Source organism: Salvelinus alpinus, chromosome 8, assembly GCF_045679555.1.
Source record: "Salvelinus alpinus chromosome 8, SLU_Salpinus.1, whole genome shotgun sequence".
NCBI classification, from domain to species: Eukaryota; Metazoa; Chordata; class Actinopteri; order Salmoniformes; family Salmonidae; genus Salvelinus; species Salvelinus alpinus.
This window is the reverse complement of record NC_092093.1, coordinates 11679446-11706267: the sequence shown is the minus strand read 5'-3', so window position 1 is coordinate 11706267 and position 26822 is coordinate 11679446. Positions and strand designations below refer to the sequence as shown.

The following is a 26822-nucleotide window of genomic DNA, read 5'->3' as shown; positions in this document are numbered from 1 at the left end:
TGAACTCTACACACCTGGAACACCTCCACAGGGACTGAGCTCTACACACCTGGAACACCCCCTCAGGGACTGAACTCTATACATCTGGAACACCCCCCCAGGGACTGAACTCTACACACCTGGAACACCTCCTCAGGGACTGAGCTCTATACACCTGGTACACCTCAGGGACTGAGCTCTATACATCTGGAACACCCCCCCCCCCCCAGGGATTGAACTCTATACACCTGGAACACCTCCTCAGGGACTGAGCTCTATACACCTGGAACACCCCCACAGGGATTGAGCTCTATACACCTGGAACACCTCCTCAGGGACTGAGCTCTATACATCTGGAACACCCCCACAGGGATTGAGCTCTATACACCTGGAACACCCCCACAGGGATTGAGCTCTATACACCTGGAACACCCCCACAGGGATTGAGCTCTATACACCTGGAACACCTCAGGGACTGAGCTCTATGGTCTCTACACCTAAAACACTTCCTTCTCACTGCTTTCATAGGGGGTTGTAGGCTACACACTCTTAAAAAAGGGTTCCAAAAGGTTTATTTGGCTGTCCCGACAGGAGACCCCGTTTTGGTTCCAGGTAGAACTCATTTTGGTTCCAGGTAGAACCCTTTTGGGTTCCATGTAGAACCCTCTGTGGAAAATAGTTCTACCTGGAACCAAAAGGGTTCTACGTGGAACCAAAAAGGGTTCTTTAAAGGGTTATCCTGTGGTGACAGCCGATGAACCCTTTTAGGTTCTAGATAGCACCTTTTTTTTCTAAGAGTGTAGGGTCAATAACACAGAGTGCGTTTTGTCCACCAGAGGTTTAGCTAGTAGACCACAACTCAAACACACTGACGTCTCTATCTTTGCCTGTCACTGTGCACATAGCAGGTCCAAGGTCTCCCGGGGTCAATCCCAGTACCATCCAGTCAATGATTAGCCTACAGAGAGGGGAAAACTAGAACATCCTGACCTGGTAAATGTGTAAGACTGACCGAATGCGTTGAAACACTAGCCTGGGAACCATCCTGTTTGTGCTAACATTCCACTCTGGCATGATTTGGATTGAGTGGAATGATAGCACAAACAGATCTGGGACCAGTTTATTGAAAAGCTGCAATCCAGGAAGGAAGAATCTCTCTTTTGACCCACTGGGCATGTGCAGAGGATACAGAAGTGGTGTGATTGTCAGACAGAGTATTTGGTTGAAGACGGTATTAGGATCACTTTAAATTAAGTGACATCACTCTTAATTGTGTGTGTAGTCTAGCTAGATACACTATATATACAAATACATACAAAGAGGTGTCCACATATATACAAATACATACAAACCTACATTTGTAGGTATGTGGACACCTCTTCAAATTAGTGGATTCAGCTATTTCAGCCACACCTGTTGCTGACAGGTGTATACAATCGAGCACACAGCCATGCAATCTTCATACACAAACATTGGCAGTAGAATGGCCTCACTGAACAGCTCAGTGACTTTCAACACGGCATAGGATGCCACCTTTTTTAACAAGTCAATTTGTCAAATTTCTGCCTTGCTAGAGCTGCCCCGTCAACTGTAAGTGCTGTTATTGTGAAGTGGAAACGTCTCGGAGCAGAAACGGCTCAGCCGCGACGTGGTAGGCCACACAAGCTCACAGAACAGGATGGCCGAGTTCTGAAGCGCGTAGAAATCAACTGGTTTTATTCCAAATGAAAACAATTTGCCAGTGCGAAGTGATTACAGCCACAACATCTGTTTGGCTAGTAGGTCTATGCTTAATGAGTCTTTATCAAACAAATGTTTTTGCATATTTTCAGTGTGGAACCGGTCTGTGTTTAAGGGGGTTAAAGCCTAGACTGACCAACTCTAAATGGCGCAGGACACAAATATTCCAAAACTGCAGCTCGTTGTTTGAACATATTTTCCTACTTTAACCAGTCCATTTTGAATTTGTCATAAAACTGTCGTCATTTGGCAAGGAATGTAGCTTGTGTATCCCTTCAGTTAGATGTGTTTTTATAGACATTTATTTCTGTAGGCCTAACGGGAGCTTCTGTGTGCACTGTGTGGAGGGAGCGGTCGGAGTGCAATTGAGTGAATGAGACACTGAGGGGAAAGGGAATTTATTGTTATCTTCTAGACAAAATGGCACTTGTCCGTTCAGGTTGCCACAAAGCACATTCCACCACATAGTTGTACAGTATCTCTGGTCAAAGAGCGACCTTTGACGTCCGTTGGAGTACTCGATTACTCATGTCCATCCTAGTCAACAGTCTATGTCACTCTCCAACAGAGAGCAGGCCAGGATGACAGTCAGTCTTTTAGAAATGTCTTGGAACCAAACCCATGCCGCTCACCTAGGAGATGCCAATAGAGTGTACAGATTGTCAACAGTCCTTCCTTCCACCTCTATGTTACACACACTGACTACACACTGACTACACACAGATTACACACTGACTACACACTGACTACACACTGACTCTATTTCTCTCTCCTATCCCTGACATTTTCAAACTTGACATGCTAATCTAGGTTTTTCCCAGCGGTGAAACAGCGTGTTTGCTTGAGGTTGTCCTTGACATCCATGACAGTCTTTTTCCCCCCACTGTGATGTCCCAGTATTATCTCTCCTTTGTGCGTCCAGAGTCTCTGTCCGTCTAACCAAGAACTCATTGTCTAACTTGAACGGGATCAGTATTTCTGTATTCGGTGAGGTCAGATTGCGTGCGATGTAGCTCTTCAACAGAGACAAGGGTCTGTGCCCCAAACGCCACCCTATTCCTGACGTAGTGCACTACGTTTGATCAGATGCCTACGAGCTGGGTGCCATGATAGAGTGCCATTTGGGGTGTAGTTTCTCCTCTTTGTTACACTTCTTGCAGTGATTGACCCAACCGCCCCCCTTGGACACACACACACACACACACACACACACACACACACACACACACACACACACACAGAGAGACAGAGAGACACACAGAGAGACACACACACACACACACACACACACACACACACACACACACACACACACACACACACACACACACACACACACACACACACACACACACACACACACACACAGAGAGACAGACACACACACTCTGTTACACACAGTCGCAGATGGGATAAAAAATAAAACATTCTGTTCACACATTCAGACTTCCACACACTCACCACTCAGTGTGCTGAAACTCTCCATTGCAGCTGTGAATATAGGATGAGTAAAGATGACAACTGGATTCATATTTTAGTCATTTAGCAGACGCTCTTATTCAGAGCCACTTACAGGAGCAATTAGCGATAATTTATATATCTATAAAAAAAAAAAGGATCTAAAATACATTTTAAAAAGCAATAAGACTTAATAAGCTCAAGGGCACATCAACAGATTTTTTTTAATGTAGTCGGCTTGGGAATTCAAACCAGTGACCTTTCGATTACTGGCCCAAAGCTTTTAACCGCCCTAGCCGGTGTGTGTGAGACAGAGCCTGCTGACACCACCAGGTCCATATGGGACCTCTACTCCTGAAGGACCTGAACCCTGTGAACCTCCACTGACCCAGCTCTCTGCTGCCTATACTCACAGGGAGAGAGAGAGGGGTGGAGGGGGGAGAGAGGGGTGGAGGGGAGAGAGAGGGGTGGAGGGGGAAGGGTGGAGGGGGGAGAGAGAGAGGGGTAAAGGGGGAGAGAGAGAGGGGTGGAGGGCGAGAGAGAGAAGAGATGGGGAAGGGGAAAGAGGGTTGGAGGGGATCGATGAAAGATAGGAGGGAGAGAGGGTTGGAATGATAGAGAGATGGAGGGAGTGGCCGGGGAAGTGTGTCATGGTGTTGTGATGCGATGAGAAGCGACACGAGAGAAAGACGGACTCACGGATGTGTCCATCTGCGTCATGCTGTCACACACACACACACACACACACACACACACACACACACACACACACACACACACACACACACACACACACACACACACACACACACACACACACACACACACACACACACACACACACACACACACTTTATCTCCCTTCACTCCACAAACACACATAGGAGTAAAAATAGCATGCAGGACTTACAGGATTTCGTAAGAGGAAGGTTTCCCTCCTGTTAGGGTTATTCTCTCTGCCCCCTCTCTCTCTTTTGCTTTCACCCTCCATCTCTCTGTCTCTCTCTCCTTCACCCTCCATCTCTATCCCTCTCTCTGTCTCTCTCTCCTTTGCCGTCCATCTGTCTCTCTCTCATTCAGCCGCCATCTCTCTCTCTCTCTATCCTAAAACTCTCTCTGTCTCCTTTACCCTCCATATCTCTCTCTCTCTCTCTCTCTCTCTCCCTCTCTCTCTCTCTCTCTGTCTGTCTATTTCTATCCATCTCAGGGGAGGCTTTTTTGTGTTTAGTCTGACAATATTATGTATGTAGACTGAGATCCGCCTGAAGCTTTATGCATTAGTAATAACCTGAGACCTCCTAGGTGCTAGTTTTGAGTACAGGTAGTAGTTATAGAGTTGAAAGGCCAGGCAAGCGTATTTGTTTCATTCTTTATTTGGGCTTTTGCTATGCCATCTGTCTGTGATTGTTTTCCCCACCCCTGCAGGGAGTGGAGATGAAAGGATGGGAGGGATGGAGGAGAGGGAGGGAGGGAGGTTGAGGTAGGAAGGGATGGAGGTCGAGGTAGGAGAGGGAGGGGGAGAGGAAGGGAGGTCGAGGTAGGAGACGGAGGGATGGAGGTCGAGGTAGGGAGGGATGGAGGTAGAGGTAGGAGACGGAGGGATGGAGGTCGAGGTAGGAGACGGAGGGATGGAGGTCTAGGTAGGAGACGGAGGGATGGAGGTCGAGGTAGGAGACGGAGGAAGAGGAAAGAGGGAGGGATGGAGGTCGAGAGGGAGGTTGAGGTAGGAAGGGAGGGAGGGAGGGAGGGAGGGAGGGAGGGAGGGAGGGAGGGAGGGAGGGAGGGAGGGAGGGAGGAGAGGGAGGGAGGGAGGGAGTTCAAATTAGCCTGCCCCTGTCCCCTAGGAGAGCAGAGTGGTAAAGAGAAGGGTCGTGTGCCTGTGGTCTGTACAGTGTTACATGCTCCTCTGAGAGAGACTTCTGAATGCTAACAATATTCTAGCTGTGGGGTTTATTGAGCCCTTGGCAGAGGTATTAGACAGCTAAAGCTAGTATTTAGTCCTTTCTGATAGCTGTGAATAGATTCCTCAATGGTCTTGGTTAGCTCCTGGTCAGTCATTTATCACTATAGACTCTTTTATCCATCCAACTGAGCCAGGGGAAACTGATGGCAGTGTACTGTGTCAGTGTGGCCCATTATCTCCTGAACCAGGTCCGGCAGAGTATCCTGGTGCTGGTCCTGGTGTGTAATCGGCTGAGTTCACTTTGTCACCCATGTCTCTGTCTCTGGGTCCATGTCTCTGTCTCTGGGTCCATGTCTGTCTCTGGGTCCATGTCTCTGGTTCCATGTCTCTGGGTCCTGGTTGGTTGGTTGTCCCGTCTTGGTCGTTATGGCTGAGCCGGCAGCCTGCAGCTGTAGGTTAGACCAGCAGAGGAAGCCATATTAGAAGCCAGGTCACAAGGGACAGAAAGAGGATTAGACCAGCTTGACATCTTCATCCACCACCCAAGGCTCTGAACCGTTAGCACAGCCTGTCTTGGCATTACAGTAGTTAGGCTAATACTAATGAAAAGTCTAGGCTCTAAACCGTTAGCACAGCCTGTCTTGGCATTACAGTAGTTAGGTTAATACTAATGAAAAGTAATGGTGTATCTGACTTACATTTTTAAAATTTAACTAGACAAGCCAGTTAAGAACAAATTCTTATTTACAGTGACAGCCTAGGAACAGTGGGTTAACTGCCTCGTTCAGGGGCAGAACAACAGATTTTTACCTTATCAGCTCAGGGATTTGATCTAGCAACCTTTCGGTTACTGGCCCAACACTCTAACCACTAGGCTACCTGCCACCCCATTCATTACTGATCTACAGGAAATATCTACCAACTTCAAGGTGCTAGCTAGCTTCACCCTGCGTTAGCAGTATGCCGTTTAAGTCAGTAGTAGGGAAGCCAGATTTTGGACCCGGACAGTATCATTGATCTAGCCCAGTGCTCTTCCTTCCTCAATTGTCATTTTCTGAAGAAAAGCGCTACCTGCTGGTGGGGTTTGGAACAGCTGGCTGGTTGTGTGATGGGAGTTGGTTGGACTTTTTGAGTCAGCAACTAATGAATGAGATTAGATGACTGATCCCAGCATGTTGGCTAATGGAGCCTACTGACATACATAGTAGTGACTCAATCGTGTGTGTGTGTGTGTGTGTGTGTGTGTGTGTGTGTGTGTGTGTGTGTGTGTGTGTGTGTGTGTGTGTGTGTGTGTGTGTGTGTGTGTGAGAGTGAGAGTGAGAGTGAGAGTGAGAGTGAGAGAGAGAGAGAGAGAGAGAGAGAGATTCAGGCAATGTCCCATTGCTTTGGTAGCTCTCTCCTAACAGTAGTTCTGGGATATTCTCGTCCCAAATCTTTTTTCCACCAGCATGTACACTATATATACAAAAGTATATAGAGAAATTAGAGATTTGGCTATTTCAGCCACACCCGTTGCTGACCTGTGTATAAAATCGAGCACACAGCCATGCAATCTCCATAGACAAACATTGACAATAGAAGGGCCTCACTGAAGAGCTCAGTGACTTTCAACGTGGCACCGTCATAGGATGCCACCTTTCCAACAAGTCAGTTCGTCAAATTTCTGCCCTGCTAGAGCTGCCCCGGTCAACTGTAAGTGCTGTTATTGTGAAGTGGAAACGTCTAGGAGCAACAACGGCTCAGCTGTGAAGTTGTAGGCCACACAAACTCACAGAACGGGACCGCCGTGTGCTGAAACGCGTAGCATGTAACACCACTACCGAGTTCCAAACTGCCCTCTGGAAGCAACGTAAAGCATAAGCACTGTTAGTCAGGAGCTTCATGAACTGGGCCGAGCAGCCGTGCACAAGACTAGGACCGCAATGCCAAGTGTCGGCTGGAGTGGTGTAACGCTCGCCGCCATTGGACTCTGGAGCATTTGTTTAGAAAATGAACAAATGTTATCTGTCGGGCTGTAGGAAAACAACCAAGTAATTGAAGAAACTAAAGATAATCTCTACTCCTCTTCCTCCTCTTCCTCCTTTCCTCTCATCCTCCTCTTCATCCTTTCCTCTCATCCCCCTCTTCTCTCATCCTCCTCTTCCTCCTCTTCATCATTTTCTCTCATCCTCCTCTTCCTCATCTTCCTCATTTTCTCTCATCTTCCTCTTCTCTTTGCTTTCTCTCTTTTTTAGACTCCTCCTCCTCTAACTACATCAGACAGCTGGAGATCAAGATGAGGATATTGGAAGACGACAACAACAAGCTTTTAACTCAGGTGATGGTCACACACACACACACACACACACACACACACACACACACACACACACACACACACACACACACACACACCCTCCCACAACAACACGCTGTAGTCTCTCCTCAACCCACCCTCTCACAACAACACGCTGTAGTCTCTCCTCAACCCACCCTTTCACAACGACACGCTGTAGTCTCTCCTCAACCCACCCTCTCACAACGACACGCTGTAGTCTCTCCTCAACCCACCCTCTCACAACAACACGCTGTAGTCTCTCCTCAACCCACCCTCTCACAACAACACGCTGTAGTCTCTCCTCAACCCACCCTCTCACAACAACACGCTGTAGTCTCGCCTCAACCCACCCTCTCACAACAACACGATGTAGTCTCTCCTCAACCCACCCTCTCACAACGACACGCTGTAGTCTCTCCTCAACCCACCCTCTCACAACAACACGCTGTAGTCTCTCCTCAACCCACCCTCTCACAACAACACGCTGTAGTCTCTCCTCAACCCACCCTCTCACAACAACACGCTGTAGTCTCTCCTCAACCCACCCTCTCACAACAACACGCTGTAGTCTCTCCTCAACCCACCCTCTCACAACGACACGCTGTAGTCTCTCCTCAACCCACCCTCTCACAACAACACGCTGTAGTCTCTCCTCAACCCACCCTCTCACAACAACACGCTGTAGTCTCTCCTCAACCCACCCTCTCACAACGACACGCTGTAGTCTCTCCTCAACCCACCCTCTCACAACAACACGCTGTAGTCTCTCCTCAACCCACCCTCTCACAACAACACGCTGTAGTCTCTCCTCAACCCACCCTCTCACAACAACACGCTGTAGTCTCGCCTCAACCCACCCTCTCACAACAACACGCTGTAGTCTCTCCTCAACCCACCCTCTCACAACAACACGCTGTAGTCTCGCCTCAACCCACCCTCTCACAACAACACGCTGTAGTCTCTCCTCAACCCACCCTCTCACAACAACACGCTGTAGTCTCTCCTCAACCCACCCTCTCACAACAACACGCTGTAGTCTCTCCTCAACCCACCCTCTCACAACAAAACGCTGTAGTCTCTCCCACTCACAATGCACCGAGCCGTACGTCTGAACTGAAGGGTGGCGAATGTGTTTATCCATGTTTAATTCATGCCGGAGCTGTAAGACAGCCAGCCACAGTACAGAGCCATGATGTGATGTCGCCCCCAAGGCTTAGAAGAGAGACGAGATGGAGAGGAGCTCTGAGACAGAGTGACAGCATACCAAATGGCACCCTGTGTAGTGCACTACTTTTGGCCAGGACTCATAGGGAATAGGGAGCCATTTGAGAAGCAGACAGTGACAGCGTTGCCGTCTTCTCTCTGGGTGACCTTCCTATGACATGGAATTTGTCAGGAGGGTAAGTGGGGAAGATGGAGACTCTTCCAGTTCACCAGGAGTTCACCTGTTACCTTTCAGGTTTTGGGAGAGAAAGGTTCTAGAGGGAGAGGGGGGGAGGAACCAGTCTAAATGTCAGCTACAGTGCATTCTGAAAGTATTCAGACCGCTTGACTTTTTCCACATTTTGTTACGTTACAGCCTTATTCTAAACTGGATTAAAAAAAAATGTAATCCTCGTTAATGGGGTGGCAGGTGACCTAGTGGTTCGAGCGTTAGGCCAGTAACTGAAAGGTTGCTGGATCGAGTCCTCGAGCTGACAAGGTCAAATCTGTTGTTCTGCCCCTGAACAAGGCAGCTAGCCCACTGTTTCCCGGTAGGCCGTCATTGTAAATAAGAATTTGTTCTTAACTGACTTGCCTAGTTAAATAAAGGTAAAATAAATAATAAATGATCTACACACAATACCTGATATTGATAAAGCCAAAACAGGTTTTTAGAAATGTTTTCAAATTTATTAAAAGTAAAAAACAGAAATACCTTACTTACATAAGTATTCAGATCCTTTGCTATGAGACTCGAAATTGAGCTCATGTGCAACCTGTTTCCATTGATCATCCTTAGGATGTTTCTTGAACTTGATTGAACATGATTTGGAAAGGCACACATCTGTCTATATAAGGTCCCACATTTGACAGTGCATGTCAGAGCAACAACCAAGCTATGAGGTCGAAGGAATTGTCTGTAGAGCTCCGAGACAGGATTGTTTCAAGGCACCGATTTGGGGAAGGGTACCAAACCATTTCTGCAGCATTGAAGGTCCCCAAGAACACAGTGGCCTCCATCATTCTTAAATGGAATAAGTTTGTAACCACCAAGACTTTTCCTAGAGCTGGCCGCACAGACAAACTGAGCAATCAGGGGAGAAGGGCCTTGGTCCGGGAGGTGACTAAGAACCCTATGGTCACTCTGACAGAGCTCTAGAGTTACTCTGTGGAGATGGGAGAACCTTCCAGAAGGACAACCATCTCTGCAGCACTCCACCAATCAGGCCTTTATGGTAGAGTGGCCACACGGAAGCCACTCCTCAGTAAAAGGCATGACGGCCCACTGGGAGTTTGCCAAAAGGCACCTAAAGACTCTCAGACCATGAGAAACAAGATTCTCTGGTCTGATGAAACCAAGATTGAACTCTTTGGCCTGAATGCCAAATGTCACGTCTGGAAGAAACCTGGCACCATCCCTACGGTGAATCATGGTGGTGGCAGCATCATGCTGTGGAGATGTTTTTCCATCGGCAGGGACTGGGAGACTGGTCAGGATCGAGGGAAAGATGAACAGAGCAAAGTACAGAGAGATCCTTGATGAAGACCTGCTCAGGACCTCAGACTGGGGCGAAGGTTCACCTTCCAACAGGACAACGACCCTAAGCACACAGCCAATACAATGCAGGAGTGGCTTCGGGACAAGTCTATGAATGTCCTTGCGTGGCCCAGCCAGAGCCAGAACCCGATCTAACATCTCTGCAGAGACCTGAAAAAAGCTGTGCAGCGACGCTCCCCATCCAACCTGACAGAGAGGATCTACAGAGAAGAATGGGAGAAACTCCCCAAATACAGGTGTGCCAAGCTTGCAGCGTCATACCCAAGAAGACTTGAGGCCGTAATTGCTGTCAAGGTGCTTCAACAAAGTTCTGAGTAAAGGGTCTGAATACCTATGTAAATGTGATATTTCTTTTACATTTTTTTTGTAAATGTGCAACAAAAAAAACATGTTTTTGCTTTGTCATTATGGGGTATTGTGTGTAGATTGATGAGGGGGAAAAACAATTTAATACATTTTAGAATAAGGCTGTAATGTAACAAAATGTGGAAAAAGTCAAGGGGTCTGTATACAGTATGTCGGCTATATCGAGACGAGAGACACACACAAGGCTAGTGAACGAGATGAGAGACACACACAAGGCTAGTGAACGAGATGAGAGACACACACAAGGCTAGTGAACGAGATGAGAGACACACACAAGGCTAGTGAACGAGACAATAAAAAAAAATACATTAAAAGGTGCAATATGCAAAAATCGCTCTGCCATTTCCTGATCACAAAAATTATAATTGTTTGACTTTGCCTAAATTCTAAACCGCTATGAAATATATTTTCAATAACGAAAAATATTGTATTTTCAGCTGTTCAAAGCTGGTGTACAAAACCGAAAATGGAAAAGATTCAAAAAACTAAACTTAAGAACGGGAAGCATAGAAATGTGCGTGCATAGAACACATCTACTGCTTCTAGGACAGATCTTAACTCACAATGATATGTGAATTTGGTCGGGTCACCTTAAAAGTAACATATTCCAGCTTTAAGTGTGTTGTCTTGTCATATACGTACGTACTGTATGCCTAGGCCTATGTGCACTTTTGAACCAATAGGTAATCGATCCTAAAACCTTTTGAACCAATAGGTAATCCATCCTAAAACCTTTTGAACCAATAGGTAATCGTCCTAAAACCCTTTGAACCAATAGGTAATCGTCCTAAAACCTTTTGAACCAATAGGTAATCGATCCTAAAACCTTTTGAACCAATAGGTAATCGTCCTAAAACCTTTTGAACCAATAGGTAATCCATCCTAAAACCTTTTGAACCAATAGGTAATCGTCCTAAAACCTTTTGAACCAATAGGTAATCCATCCTAAAACCTTTTGAACCAATAGGTAATCGTCCTAAAACCTTTTGAACCAATAGGTAATCGATCCTAAAACCTTTTGAACCAATAGGTAATCGATCCTAAAACCTTTTGAACCAATAGGTAATCGATCCTAAAACCTTTTGAACCAATAGGTAATCGTCCTAAAACCTTTTGAACCAATAGGTAATCGTCCTAAAACCTTTTGAACCAATAGGTAATCGTCCTAAAACCTTTTGAACCAATAGGTAATCGATCCGAAAACCTTTTGAACCAATAGGTAATCGTCCTAAAACCTTTTGAACCAATAGGTAATCCATCCTAAAACCTTTTGAACCAATAGGTAATCGTCCTAAAACCTTTTGAACCAATAGGTAATCCATCCTAAAACCTTTTGAACCAATAGGTAATCGTCCTAAAACCTTTTGAACCAATAGGTAATCCATCCTAAAACCTTTTGAACCAATAGGTAATCGTCCTAAAACCTTTTGAACCAATAGGTAATCGTCCTAAAACCTTTTGAACCAATAGGTAATCCATCCTAAAACCTTTTGAACCAATAGGTAATCGATCCTAAAACCTTTTGAACCAATAGGTAATCGTCCTAAAACCTATCTCAGCATATAGTCATCAGCCATATAAACATGATATATTTTCACTTTGTTTTGTCTTTTTTCCCCCCATTATTTGGCCTCCCAAGTTTTCTGAGCAAAAAATAAAGATACAGTTTTATTTTATTTATTGTAAAACCACCAGGAAATCTGCTCCAAGGGATTTTAATTTTGGAAATGTGTTCCAAAGTATTCCCACAGATAATAGAGAATCTAAATGATCGTATACGAATGTAAGGTTTGAAACTGTTTTAATCAACTCTCTGTTTAGGCTTCAGTCTGCAAATGATTTGTCATTCTGTTTCCGACCCCCTGACCTCTGAAGAACAAATCACCCCGCGGCTGAATCTAGTTGGATGATCTCTGCTTTAAATTGCATGGCTCGATACACTGAAGCACTGTATGCTATTCTATTACGTGAGGCTCAGTTCACGCCAGTGCAAAAGCACCGTGGCGATAAACCAACTCAAGCATCGTCTTTGAAGACATAAAAGCGATTTTAAATATATATTTAATTGGGATCTTATTTATTTTTAGCACTTATTTCCCCAGTGATCTTCCTTCAGATTATTATGTTGGCAAAGTGTGTGGGCTGGAACCACTGACACAAAACTTGTATCATCGAGGCAATTAATAAGTAGGTCTAAAGATTGGCCTCCATTACCTTTTACATAAGGATATATTCATATATTAACTTTCCTTTAGAACCGTTTTGATAAGATAATGTATATCTCTGCTTTGTGATCATCACAGTTAATATCCTCCTACATAGCCAGACATAGTGTTGCCATCTGTTATGTGTTTACTTTGTTTTACAATTTACTTTGTTTTACAATGACCTATGATCTCGGTGTCACGCAAAACGACTGGTCAGCCGTCCTCTCATAACCTCTCTTGCTCCCCCCACATTCAGGCCTGTAGCAGATATAGTTTATCACAGATACAGAGAAACAAGGTAACTCTCTAACTCCAACTCTACGCTGCTATTCTTTTCTCTGGTGATGGGCCTTTCACACCTGTCAGCTTACACGTTGGCATCATGTTCAGCCAAATCACTATCAAGACGCTATAGCATGCAAGATAATTATACTACGCTCCTGGTGGCTTAGTCCACAGCTCTGTTGGTGTGTGTTATGTATTGTACAGAGGCCTGGGAGGTGAGTGATATGCTACAGTGTGTTGTATTTTCTCCTTCCCTGTTCTGTGGAGATATTTCCTCCTTCCCTGTTCTGTAGAGATATTTCCTCCTTCCCTGTTCTGTGGAGATATGTCCTCCTTCCCTGTTCTGTGGAGATATTTCCTCCTTCCCTGTTCTGTGGAGATATTTCCTCCTTCCCTGTTCTGTAGAGATATTTCCTCCTCCCCTGTTCTGGGGAGATATTTCCTCCTCCCCTGTTCTGTAGAGATATTTCCTCCTTCCCTGTTCTGTAGAGATATTTCCTCCTTCCCTGTTCTGTGGAGATATTTCCTCCTCCCCTGTTCTGTGGAGATATTTCCTCCTTCCCTGTTCTGGGGAGATATTTCCTCCTCCCCTGTTCTGTGGAGATATTTCCTCCTTCCCTGTTCTGTGGAGATATGTCCTCCTTCCCTGTTCTGTGGAGATATTTCCTCCTTCCCTGTTCTGTGGAGATATTTCCTCCTTCCCTGTTCTGTGGAGATATTTCCTCCTTCCCTGTTCTGTGGAGATATTTCCTCCTCCCCTGTTCTGTGGAGATATTTCCTCCTCCCCTGTTCTGTGGAGATATTTCCTCCTTCCCTGTTCTGTGGAGATATTTCCTCCTTCCCTGTTCTATGGAGATATGTCCTCCTTCCCTGTTCTGTAGAGATATTTCCTCCTTCCCTGTTCTGTGGAGATATGTCCTCCTTCCCTGTTCTGTGGAGATATGTCCTCCTTCCCTGTTCTGTGGAGATATTTCCTCCTTCCCTGTTCTGTGGAGATATTTCCTCCTTCCCTGTTCTGTGGAGATATTTCCTCCTTCCCTGTTCTGTAGAGATATTTCCTCCTTCCCTGTTCTGTGGAGATATGTCCTCCTTCCCTGTTCTGCGGAGATATTTCCTAACGTCCCTGTTCTGTGAAGGTGAAGCAGTGAAACGTAGTTGATTGTGAAGGAAACAATAACAGCGTTAGAATGGAATGTTGACCCTCCTAACTGGCTGGTTTGTGCGGTTTACACTTTAAACTTTGTTAAAAAGGATTATGCTGTGGGCTAGACACAACAGTGGAAAGACCTAGACACAATAGAAAGAAGTCTGCATACCCCTTATTTAACATACACATGTACAAAAACAACACTGACTTGAAAACTACTTCAAAAGTACTTAAATCATTTTTGAAGTGACTTCTGTCTACTTGAGTATTGAAGTGTGTTATTATAACAGTCCCCTTGTTCACTGTCCTACTGCACATGGTCCACTTTACACAGACCGGTGTAGTGTTACTCTGGCTGAGTCGGCCTGAGTAGTTCAACAGTCTTTAGACAGACCGGTGTAGTGTTACTCTGGCTGAGTCGGCCTGAGTAGTTAAATAGTCTTTAGACAGACCGGTGTAGTGTTACTCTGGCTGAGTCGGCCTGAGTAGTTCAACAGTCTTTAGACAGAAAGGTGTAGTGTTACTCTGGCTGAGTCGGCCTGAGTAGTTCAACAGTCTTTAGACAGACCGGTGTAGTGTTACTCTGACTGAGTCGGCCTGAGTAGTTCAACAGTCTTTAGACAGACCGGTGAAGTGGTACTCTGGCTGAGTCGGCCTGAGTAGTTCAACAGTCTAGACAGACCGGTGTAGTGTACTCGACTGAGTCGGCCTGAGTAGTTCAACAGTCTTTAGACAGACCGGTATGTAGTGTTACTCTGGCTGAGTCGGCCTGAGTAGTTCAACAGTCTTTAGACAGACCGGTGTAGTGTTACTCTGACTGAGTCGGCCTGAGTAGTTCAACAGTCTTTAGACAGACCGGTGTAGTGTTACTCTGGCTGAGTCGGCCCGAGTAGTTCAACAGTCTTTAGACAGACCGGTGTGTAGTGTTACTCTGACTGAGTCGGCCTGAGTAGTTAAATAGTCTGGTAAGAGTGAACAGGAGAAGAGGAGAGGACTGTCCTAGTGTGTCGTGGTAACCATTACTCCTTGCTCTTCCTCCATCCTCCCCTTTACTCCTCCAGTATTCCCTCGTCAGTCTTTAACCATTCCTCTTAGCACCTCTCACATTTTAACATGACATCACACCCCTCCGCCTCATTTATTTTTATCTCTCCCTTGGCTCCCAATGAAAACAGAGCCTCAGTCGCTGCTTTCAGCCTCAACCAGGAATCCCACGTCTTTCCTCGGCTTAAACTCCTTGGTATTATGCTTTAGATAATAAAACAAACTTCCCAACTTCCACTTCCACTTGGTGGGGTGCTATCCTCAGATAATTGCATGGTTTGCTTTCGTCGTAAAGCCTTTTTGAAATCTGACACGTTGGCTGGATTAACAACAAAAGTAGCTTTAATTTGGTGTATTGCATGTGTGATTTCATGAAAGTTTAATATTTATAGTAATTTAATTTGAATTTGGCGCTCTGCCATTTCACCGGATGTTGTCGAGGGGTTCCGCTAGCAGAACGTCTAGCCGTAACAAATTTTAAAGACTGAGGGTGAAATGCTGGAGGAGTAAAGGGGAGGATGGAAGAAGAGCCAGGAGGAATGGTTAAAGACTGATGGGGGAATACTGGAGGAGTGATGGGGGAATGTTATAGGAGTGACGGGGGAATGCTGGAGGAGTGATGTGATGGGGAATGCTAGAGGAGTGATGGGATGGGAGAATGCTAGAGGAGTGACGGGATGGGAGAATGCTAGAGGAGTGACGGGATGGGAGAATGCTAGAGGAGTGATGGGATGGGGGAATGCTAGAGGAGGGATGTGATGGGGGAATGCTAGAGGAGTTATGGGATGGGGGAATGCTAGAGGAGTTATGGGATGGGGGAATGCTAGAGGAGGGATGGGGCAATGCTAGAGGAGGGATGGGATGGGGGAATGCTAGAGGAGTGATGGGATGGGGGAATGCCAGAGGAGTGATGTGATGGGGGAATGCTAGAGGAGTGATGGATGGGGGAATGCCAGAGGAGGGATGGGATGGGGAATGCTAGAGGACTGATGGGATGGGAGAATGCTAGGGGAGTGATGGGATGGGGGAATGCCAGAGGAGGGATGGGATGGGGAATCCTAGAGGAGTGATGGGATGGGGGAATGCTAGAGGAGTGTTGGTATACGGGAATGCTAGAGGAGTGATGTGATGGGGAATTTTAGAGGAGTGATGGATGGGGGAATGCTAGAGGAGTGATGGGATGGAATGCTAGAGGAGTGATGGGATGGGGAATTTTAGAGGAGTGATGGATGGGGGAATGCTAGAGGAGTGATGGGATGGGGAATGCTAGAGGACTGATGGGATGGGAGAATGCTAGGGGAGTGATGGGATGGGGAATGCTAGAGGAGTGATGGGATGGGGGAATGCTAGAGGAGTGATGGGATGGGGAATGCTGGAGGAATGTTGGTATAAGGGAATGCTAGAGGAGTGATGGGAGAATGCTAGAGGAGTGATGGGATGGGGGAGTGCTAGAGGAGTGATGTGATGGGGGAGTGCTAGAGGAGTGATGGGATGGGGAATCCTAGAGGAGTGATGGGATGGGGGAGTGCTAGAGGAGTGATGGGATGGGGAATCCTAGAGGAGTGGTGGGATGGGGAATGCTGGAGGAGTGATGGGATGGGAGAATTCTAGAGGAGTGATGGGATGGGGGAATGCTAGAGGAGTGATGGGATGGGGGAATGCTAGAGAAGTGATGGATGGGGGCATGCTAGAGGAGTGATGGGATGGGGAATGCTAGAGGAGTGATGGGATGGGGAATGCTAGAAGAGTGATGGGATGGGGAATGCTAGAGGAGTGATGGGATGGGGAATGCTAGAGGAGTGATGGGATGGGAGAATTCTAGAGGAGTGATGGGATGGGAGAATTCTAGAGGAGTGATGGGATGGGGAATGCTAGAGGAGTGATGGGATGGGAGAATGCTAGAGAAGTGATGGATGGGGGCATGCTAGAGGAGTGATGGGATGGGGAATGCTAGAGGAGTGATGGGGGAATGCTAGAAGAGTGATGGGATGGGGAATGCTAGAGGAGTGATGGGGGAATGCTAGAGGAGTGATGGTGGAATGCTAGAAGAGTGATGGGATGGGGAATGCTAGAGAAGTGATGGGATGGGGGAATGCTAGAGGAGTGATTGGATGGGGGAATGCTAGAGGAGTGATGGATGGGGGCATGCTAGAGGAGTGATGGGGCAATGCTAGAGGAGTGATGGGGCAATGCTAGAGGAGTGATGGGATGGGGGAGTGCTAGAGGAGTGATGGATGGGGGCATGCTAGAGGAGTGATGGGGAGTGCTAGAGGAGAAATGGGATGGGAGAATCCTAGAGGACTGATGGGATGGGGAATGCTGATGGGGAATGCTAGAGGAGTGATGGGATGGGAAAATCCTAGAGGACTGATGGGATGGGGAATGCTAGAGGTGTGATGTGATGGGGGAATGCTAGAGGAGTGATGTGGCAATGCTAGAGGAGTGATGGGATGGGGGAGTGCTAGAGGAGAAATGGGATGGGAGAATGCTAGAAGAGTGATGGGATGGGGAATGCTGATGGGGAATGCTAGAGGAGTGATGGGATGGGGGAATGCTAGAGGAGTGTTGGTATACGGGAATGCTAGAGGAGTGATGTGATGGGGAGTGATGTGATGGGGAATTTTAGAGGAGTGATGGATGGGGGAATGCTAGAGGAGTGATGGGATGGGGAATTTTAGAGGAGTGATGGATGGGGGAATGCTAGAGGAGTGATGGGATGGGGAATGCTAGAGGAGTGATGGGATGGGGAATGCTAGAGGACTGATGGGATGGGAGAATGCTAGGGGAGTGATGGGATGGGGAATGCTAGAGGAGGATAGAGGAGTGATGGGATGGGAAATGCTTGAGGAGTGATGTGATGGGGGAATGCTAGAGGAGTGATGGGATGGGGAATGCTGGAGGAATGTTGGTATAAGGGAATGCTAGAGGAGTGATGGGAGAATGCTAGAGGAGTGATGGGATGGGGGAGTGCTAGAGGAGTGATGTGATGGGGGAGTGCTAGAGGAGTGATGGGATGGGGAATCCTAGAGGAGTGATGGGATGGGGGAGTGCTAGAGGAGTGATGGGATGGGGAATCCTAGAGGAGTGGTGGGATGGGGAATGCTGGAGGAGTGATGGGATGGGAGAATTCTAGAGGAGTGATGGGATGGGGAATGCTGGAGGAGTGATGGGATGGGAGAATTCTAGAGGAGTGATGGGATGGGGGAATGCTAGAGGAGTGATGGGATGGGGGAATGCTAGAGAAGTGATGGATGGGGGCATGCTAGAGGAGTGATGGGATGGGGAATGCTAGAGGAGTGATGGGGGAATGCTAGAATAGTGATGGGATGGGGAATGCTAGAGGAGTGATGGGGGAATGCTAGAGGAGTGATGGGATGGGAGAATTCTAGAGGAGTGATGGGATGGGGAATGCTAGAGGAGTGATGGGATGGGAGAATGCTAGAGAAGTGATGGATGGGGGCATGCTAGAGGAGTGATGGGATATGCTAGAGGAGTGATGGGGGAATGCTAGAAGAGTGATGGGATGGGGAATGCTAGAGGAGTGATGGGGGAATGCTAGAGGAGTGATGGTGGAATGCTAGAAGAGTGATGGGATGGGGAATGCTAGAGAAGTGATGGGATGGGGGAATGCTAGAGGAGTGATGGATGGGGGCATGCTAGAGGAGTGATGGGGCAATGCTAGAGGAGTGATGGGATGGGGGAGTGCTAGAGGAGTGATGGATGGGGGCATGCTAGAGTAGTGATGGGGCAATGCTAGAGGAGTGATGGGATGGGGGAGTGCTAGAGGAGTGATGGATGGGGGCATGCTAGAGGAGTGATTGGATGGGGGAATGCTAGAGGAGTGATGGATGGGGGCATGCTAGAGGAGTGATGGGGCAATGCTAGAGGAGTGATGGGATGGGGGAGTGCTAGAGGAGTGATGGATGGGGGCATGCTAGAGGAGTGATGGGGCAATGCTAGAGGAGTGATGGGATGGGGGAGTGCTAGAGGAGAAATGGGATGGGAGAATCCTAGAGGACTGATGGGATGGGGAATGCTGATGGGGAATGCTAGAGGAGTGATGGGATGGGAAAATCCTAGAGGACTGATGGGATGGGGAATGCTAGAGGTGTGATGTGATGGGGGAATGCTAGAGGAGTGATGTGGCAATGCTAGAGGAGTGATGGGATGGGGGAGTGCTAGAGGAGAAATGGGATGGGAGAATGCTAGAAGAGTGATGGGATGGGGAATGCTGATGGGGAATGCTAGAGGAGTGATGGGATGGGAAAATGCTAGTGGACTGATGGGATGGGGAATGCTAGAGGACTGATGGGATGGGGAATGCTAGTGGACTGATGGGATGGGGAATGCTAGAGGACTGATGGGATGGGGAATGCTAGTGGACTGATGGGATGGGAAAATGCTAGTGGACTGATGGGATGGGGAATGCTAGAGGAGTGATGGGATGGGAAAATGCTAGTGGAGTGATGTGATGGGGAATGCTAGAGGTGTGTTGGTGTAAGGGAATGCTGGAGGTGTGATGTGTTGGGGGAATCCTAGAGGAGTGCTGGTAAAAGGGAATGCTAGAGGAGTGATGTGATGGGGAATACTAGAGGAGTGATGGGGGATGCTAGAGGAGTGATGGGATGGGGGAATGTGAAGCAGCATGAGCCAGAGGTGCAGTGATGGAGTGCTAATTGTATCTCTGGAGTGCGTGTCATTGTGGGAGAAGGCTGTGTTCTGCATTCAGTCCCCTGACACCCAGGAGCGCCAGATGTGACACACACACAAACACACACACCGCTCACTGTGTTATTTATAGCTAGGTTTACAAGGTTCTTCCAGCCATCACGTGACCACACACACAACGTGCTGGACGTGCGTGACTCTGGAAATGTCATACGAAACATTGGCGATTCTCCCTACAGACAGACAGATGGGCGGATGGCTAGTTAGAACCTCCAGGGACCTGTGATCTTTATGAATATGAGAGAATACGTAGAGGACTCTACATAGAGGACAGCATTTCAGAATATTTCCATATGAGACATTTTTGACCTATCCCTGTGCACAACAGTGTGTTGATAGGTTCTGGGGGCTGTGATGTGGGTATTGAACAGTGTGTTGGTAGGTTCTGGGGCTGTGATGTGGATATTGAACAGTGTGTTGGTAGGTTCTGGGGGCTGTGATGTGGATATTGAACAGTGTGTTGGTAGGTTCTGGGGGCTGTGATGTGGATATTGAACAGTGTGTTGGTAGGTTCTGGGGGCTGTGATGTGGATATTGAACAGTGTGTTGGTAGGTTCTGGGGGCTGTGATGTGATGTGGATATTGAACAGTGTGTTGATAGGTTCTGGGGCTGTGATGTGGATATTGAACAGTGTGTTGGTAGGTTCTGGGGGCTGTGATGTGATGTGGATATTGAACAGTGTGTTGGTAGGTTCTGGGGGCTGTGATGTGCATATTGAACAGTGTGTTGGTAGGTTCTGGGGCTGTGATGTGGGTATTGAACAGTGTGTTGGTAGGTTCTGGGGGATGTGATGTGGATATTGAACAGTGTGTTGGTAGGTTCTGGGGGCTGTGATGTGGGTATTGAACAGTGTGTTGGTAGGTTCTGGGGGATGTGATGTGGGTATTGAACAGTGTGTTGGTAGGTTCTGGGGGCTGTGATGTGGGTATTGAACAGTGTGTTGGTAGGTTCTGGGGGCTGTGATGTGATGTGGATATTGAACAGTGTGTTGGTAGGTTCTGGGGCTGTGATGTGGGTATTGAACAGTGTGTTGGTAGGTTCTGGGGGCTGTGATGTGATGTGGATATTGAACAGTGTGTTGGTAGGTTCTGGGGCTGTGATGTGGATATTGAACAGTGTGTTGGTAGGTTCTGGGGGCTGTGATGTGGATATTGAACAGTGTGTTGGTAGGTTCTGGGGCTGTGATGTGGGTATTGAACAGTGTGTTGGTAGGTTCTGGGGGCTGTGATGTGGGTATTGAACAGTGTGTTGGTAGGTTCTGGGGGATGTGATGTGGATATTGAACAGTGTGTTGGTAGGTTCTGGGGGCTGTGATGTGGATATTGAACAGTGTGTTGGTAGGTTCTGGGGGATGTGATGTGGATATTGAACAGTGTGTTGGTAGGTTCTGGTGGTGTAAGTATTGAACAGTGTGTTGGTAGGTTCTGGGGGATGTGATGTGGGTATTGAACAGTGTGTTGGTAGGTTCTGGGGCTGTGATGTGGGTATTGAACAGTGTGTTGGTAGGTTCTGGGGCTGTGATGTGGGTATTGAACAGTGTGTTGGTAGGTTCTGGGGGCTGTGATGTGGGTATTGAACAGTGTGTTGGTAGGTTCTGGGGGCTGTGATGTGGATATTGAACAGTGTGTTGATAGGTTCTGGGGGTTGTGATGTGGATATTGAACAGTGTGTTGGTAGGTTCTGGGGGCTGTGATGTGATGTGGATATTGAACAGTGTGTTGGTAGGTTCTGGGGCTGTGATGTGATGTGGATATTGAACAGTGTGTTGATAGGTTCTGGGGGCTGTGATGTGGATATTGAACAGTGTGTTGATAGGTTCTGGGGGCTGTGATGTGATGTGGATATTGAACAGTGTGTTGGTAGGTTCTGGGGGCTGTGATGTGGGTATTGAACAGTGTGTTGGTAGGTTCTGGGGGCTGTGATGTGGATATTGAACAGTGTGTTGGTAGGTTCTGGGGGCTGTGATGTGGATATTGAACAGTGTGTTGGTAGGTTCTGAGGCTGTGATGTGGGTATTGAACAGTGTGTTGGTAGGTTCTGGGGGCTGTGATGTGGGTATTGAACAGTGTGTTGGTAGGTTCTGGGGGATGTGATGTGGATATTGAACAGTGTGTTGGTAGGTTCTGGGGCTGTGATGTGGGTATTGAACAGTGTGTTGGTAGGTTCTGGGGGCTGTGATGTGGATATTGAACAGTGTGTTGGTAGGTTCTGGGGGATGTGATGTGGATATTGAACAGTGTGTTGGTAGGTTCTGGGGGATGTGATGTGGGTATTGAACAGTGTGTTGGTAGGTTCTGGGGGCTGTGATGTGGGTATTGAACAGTGTGTTGGTAGGTTCTGGGGGCTGTGATGTGGATATTGAACAGTGTGTTGGTAGGTTCTGGGGGATGTGATGTGGATATTGAACAGTGTGTTGGTAGGTTCTGGGGGATGTGATGTGGATTTTGAACAGTGTGTTGATAGGTTCTGGGGGATGTGATGTGGATTTTGAACAGTGTGTTGATAGGTTCTGGGGGCTGTGATGTGGGTATTGAACAGTGTGTTGATAGGTTCTGGGGGCTGTGATGTGGATATTGAACAGTGTGTTTGATAGGTTCTGGGGGCTGTGATGTGGGTATTGAACAGTGTGTTGGTAGGTTCTGGGGGCTGTGATGTGATGTGGGTATTGAACAGTGTGTTGGTAGGTTCTGGGGGCTGTGATGTGATGTGGATATTGAACAGTGTGTTGGTAGGTTCTGGGGGCTGTGATGTGGATATTGAACAGTGTGTTGATAGGTTCTGGGGGCTGTGATGTGATGTGGATATTGAACAGTGTGTTGGTAGGTTCTGGGGCTGTGATGTGATGTGGATATTGAACAGTGTGTTGATAGGTTCTGGGGGCTGTGATGTGATGTGGATATTGAACAGTGTGTTGGTAGGTTCTGGGGCTGTGATGTGGGTATTGAACAGTGTGTTGGTAGGTTCTGGGGGATGTGATGTGGGTATTGAACAGTGTGTTGGTAGGTTCTGGGGCTGTGATGTGGGTATTGAACAGTGTGTTGGTAGGTTCTGGGGGATGTGATGTGGGTATTGAACAGTGTGTTGGTAGGTTCTGGGGCTGTGATGTGGATATTGAACAGTGTGTTGATAGGTTCTGGGGGCTGTGATGTGGATATTGAACAGTGTGTTGGTAGGTTCTGGGGGCTGTGATGTGGATATTGAACAGTGTGTTGGTAGGTTCTGGGGGATGTGATGTGGGTATTGAACAGTGTGTTGGTAGGTTCTGGGGGATGTGATGTGGGTATTGAACAGTGTGTTGGTAGGTTCTGGGGCTGTGATGTGGATATTGAACAGTGTGTTGATAGGTTCTGGGGGTTGTGATGTGGATATTGAACAGTGTGTTGGTAGGTTCTGGGGGCTGTGATGTGGATATTGAACAGTGTGTTGGTAGGTTCTGGGGGATGTGATGTGGGTATTGAACAGTGTGTTGGTAGGTTCTGGGGCTGTGATGTGGATATTGAACAGTGTGTTGATAGGTTCTGGGGGTTGTGATGTGGATATTGAACAGTGTGTTGGTAGGTTCTGGGGCTGTGATGTGGGTATTGAACAGTGTGTTGGTAGGTTCTGGGGGATGTGATGTGGGTATTGAACAGTGTGTTGGTAGGTTCTGGGGGCTATGATGTGGATATTGAACAGTGTGTTGGTAGGTTCTGGGGGCTGTGATGTGGATATTGAACAGTGTGTTGGTAGGTTCTGGGGGCTGTGATGTGATGTGGATATTGAACAGTGTGTTGGTAGGTTCTGGGGGCTGTGATGTGATGTGGATATTGAACAGTGTGTTGGTAGGTTCTGGGGGCTGTGATGTGATGTGGATATTGAACAATGTGTTGGTAGGTTCTGGGGGCTGTGATGTGATGTGGATATTGAACAGTGTGTTGGTAGGTTCTGGGGGCTGTGATGTGATGTGGATATTGAACAGTGTGTTGGTAGGTTCTGGGGCTGTGATGTGGATATTGAACAGTGTGTTGATAGGTTCTGGGGGCTGTGATGTGGATATTGAACAGTGTGTTGGTAGGTTCTGGGGGATGTGATGTGGGTATTGAACAGTGTGTTGGTAGGTTCTGGGGGCTGTGATGTGGATATTGAACAGTGTGTTGGTAGGTTCTGGGGGCTGTGATGTGGGTATTGAACAGTGTGTTGGTAGGTTCTGGGGGATGTGATGTGGGTATTGAACAGTGTGTTGGTAGGTTCTGGGGGTTGTGATGTGGATATTGAACAGTGTGTTGGTAGGTTCTGGGGCTGTGATGTGATGTGGATATTGAACAGTGTGTTGATAGGTTCTGGGGGCTGTGATGTGATGTGGGTATTGAACAGTGTGTTGGTAGGTTCTGGGGGCTGTGATGTGGGTATTGAACAGTGTGTTGGTAGGTTCTGGGGGATGTGATGTGGATATTGAACAATGTGTTGGTAGGTTCTGGGGGATGTGATGTGGGTATTGAACAGTGTGTTGGTAGGTTCTGGGGGATGTGATGTGGATATTGAACAGTGTGTTGGTAGGTTCTGGGGCTGTGATGTGGATATTGAACAGTGTGTTGGTAGGTTCTGGGGGATGTGATGTGGATATTGAACAATGTGTTGGTAGGTTCTGGGGGCTGTGATGTGATGTGGATATTGAACAGTGTGTTGGTAGGTTCTGGGGGCTGTGATGTGGGTATTGAACAGTGTGTTGGTAGGTTCTGGGGGTTGTGATGTGGATATTGAACAGTGTGTTGGTAGGTTCTGGGGGCTGTGATGTGGATATTGAACAGTGTGTTGGTAGGTTCTGGGGGATGTGATGTGGATATTGAACAATGTGTTGGTAGGTTCTGGGGGCTGTGATGTGATGTGGATATTGAACAGTGTGTTGGTAGGTTCTGGGGGCTGTGATGTGGATATTGAACAGTGTGTTGATAGGTTCTGGGGGCTGTGATGTGATGTGGGTATTGAACAGTGTGTTGATAGGTTCTGGTGGCTGTGATGTGGATATTGAACAGTGTGTTGGTAGGTTCTGGGGGCTGTGATGTGGATATTGAACAGTGTGTTGGTAGGTTCTGGGGGCTGTGATGTGGATATTTGTCACGATCGTATGGAGGAGAGACGGACCAAAACGCAGCATGTGAAAAATAAGACATCTTCTTTTTATTATGAAGAAGGAAAAAACGAAACCAAAACACTTACAAACTAACAAAACAACAAACGACCGTGAAGCTACAAAACGAAAGTGCACACACAAGCTACTAACGTTTAGACATAGACAATTCCCCACAACAAACTAAAGCCCATGGCTACCTTAAATATGGCTCCCAATCAGAGACAACAGAAACCAGCTGTCTCTAATTGGGAACCCATTCAGGCAACCATAGACTTTCCTAGACAACTACTCACAACATAGACACAGCTAGACAACTATACTAAACATAAACCCAACTACTCTAAATAAACCCCCTAAACCTTACAATCACCCTGGACACTACAAAACCCACATAAATTACCCATGTCACACCCTGACCTAACTAAAATAATAAAGAAAACAAAGAATACTAAGGCCAGGGCGTGACAATATTGAACAGTGTGTTGGTAGGTTCTGGGGGCTGTGATGTGGGTATTGAACAGTGTGTTGGTAGGTTCTGGGGGCTGTGATGTGGATATTGAACAGTGTGTTGGTAGGTTCTGGGGGCTGTGATGTGGGTATTGAACAGTGTGTTGGTAGGTTCTGGGGGCTGTGATGTGATGTGGATATTGAACAGTGTGTTGGTAGGTTCTGGGGGCTGTGATGTGGGTATTGAACAGTGTGTTGGTAGGTTCTGGGGGATGTGATGTGGGTATTGAACAGTGTGTTGGTAGGTTCTGGGGCTGTGATGTGGGTAATGAACAGTGTGATTGCAGGGTCTGGTGGCTGTGATGTGGGTATTGAACAGTGTGTTGGTAGGTTCTGGGGGCTGTGATGTGGGTATTGAACAGTGTGTTGGTAGGTTCTGGAGGCTGTGATGTGATGTGGGTATTGAACAGTGTGTTGGTAGGTTCTGGGGGATGTGATGTGGGTATTGAACAGTGTGTTGGTAGGTTCTGGAGGCTGTGATGTGGATATTGAACAGTGTGTTGGTAGGTTCTGGGGCTGTGATGTGGATATTGAACAGTGTGTTGGTAGGTTCTGGGGGCTGTGATGTGGGTATTGAACAGTGTGTTGGTAGGTTCTGGGGGCTGTGATGTGGGTATTGAACAGTGTGTTGGTAGGTTCTGGAGGCTGTGATGTGATGTGGGTATTGAACAGTGTGTTGGTAGGTTCTGGGGGCTGTGATGTGGGTATTGAACAGTGTGTTGGTAGGTTCTGGGGGATGTGATGTGGATATTGAACAATGTGTTGGTAGGTTCTGGGGGATGTGATGTGGGTATTGAACAGTGTGTTGGTAGGTTCTGGGGGATGTGATGTGGATATTGAACAGTGTGTTGGTAGGTTCTGGGGCTGTGATGTGGATATTGAACAGTGTGTTGGTAGGTTCTGGGGGATGTGATGTGGATATTGAACAATGTGTTGGTAGGTTCTGGGGGCTGTGATGTGATGTGGATATTGAACAGTGTGTTGGTAGGTTCTGGGGGCTGTGATGTGGGTATTGAACAGTGTGTTGGTAGGTTCTGGGGGTTGTGATGTGGATATTGAACAGTGTGTTGGTAGGTTCTGGGGGCTGTGATGTGGATATTGAACAGTGTGTTGGTAGGTTCTGGGGGATGTGATGTGGATATTGAACAATGTGTTGGTAGGTTCTGGGGGCTGTGATGTGATGTGGATATTGAACAGTGTGTTGGTAGGTTCTGGGGGCTGTGATGTGGATATTGAACAGTGTGTTGATAGGTTCTGGGGGCTGTGATG

General features: G+C 47.3%; 1 protein-coding gene across 4 annotated transcripts in view; it reads left to right on the top strand.

The window, feature by feature from the left end:
- The window catches only part of LOC139582548 (coiled-coil domain-containing protein 85C-B-like), a 147335-nt gene that overhangs the window by 97846 nt on the left and 22667 nt on the right, over nt 1-26822 (top strand). For 2 of the 4 annotated variants that reach the window (XM_071412640.1, XM_071412639.1), the window contains exons 2-3: nt 7315-7397; nt 12988-13029. In XM_071412640.1, the coding sequence (XP_071268741.1) occupies nt 7315-7397; nt 12988-13029 (125 nt within the window). The remainder of the gene's footprint in view (nt 1-7314; nt 7398-12987; nt 13030-26822) is intronic. The other 2 variants (XM_071412642.1, XM_071412641.1) reach the window with 1 other exon arrangement.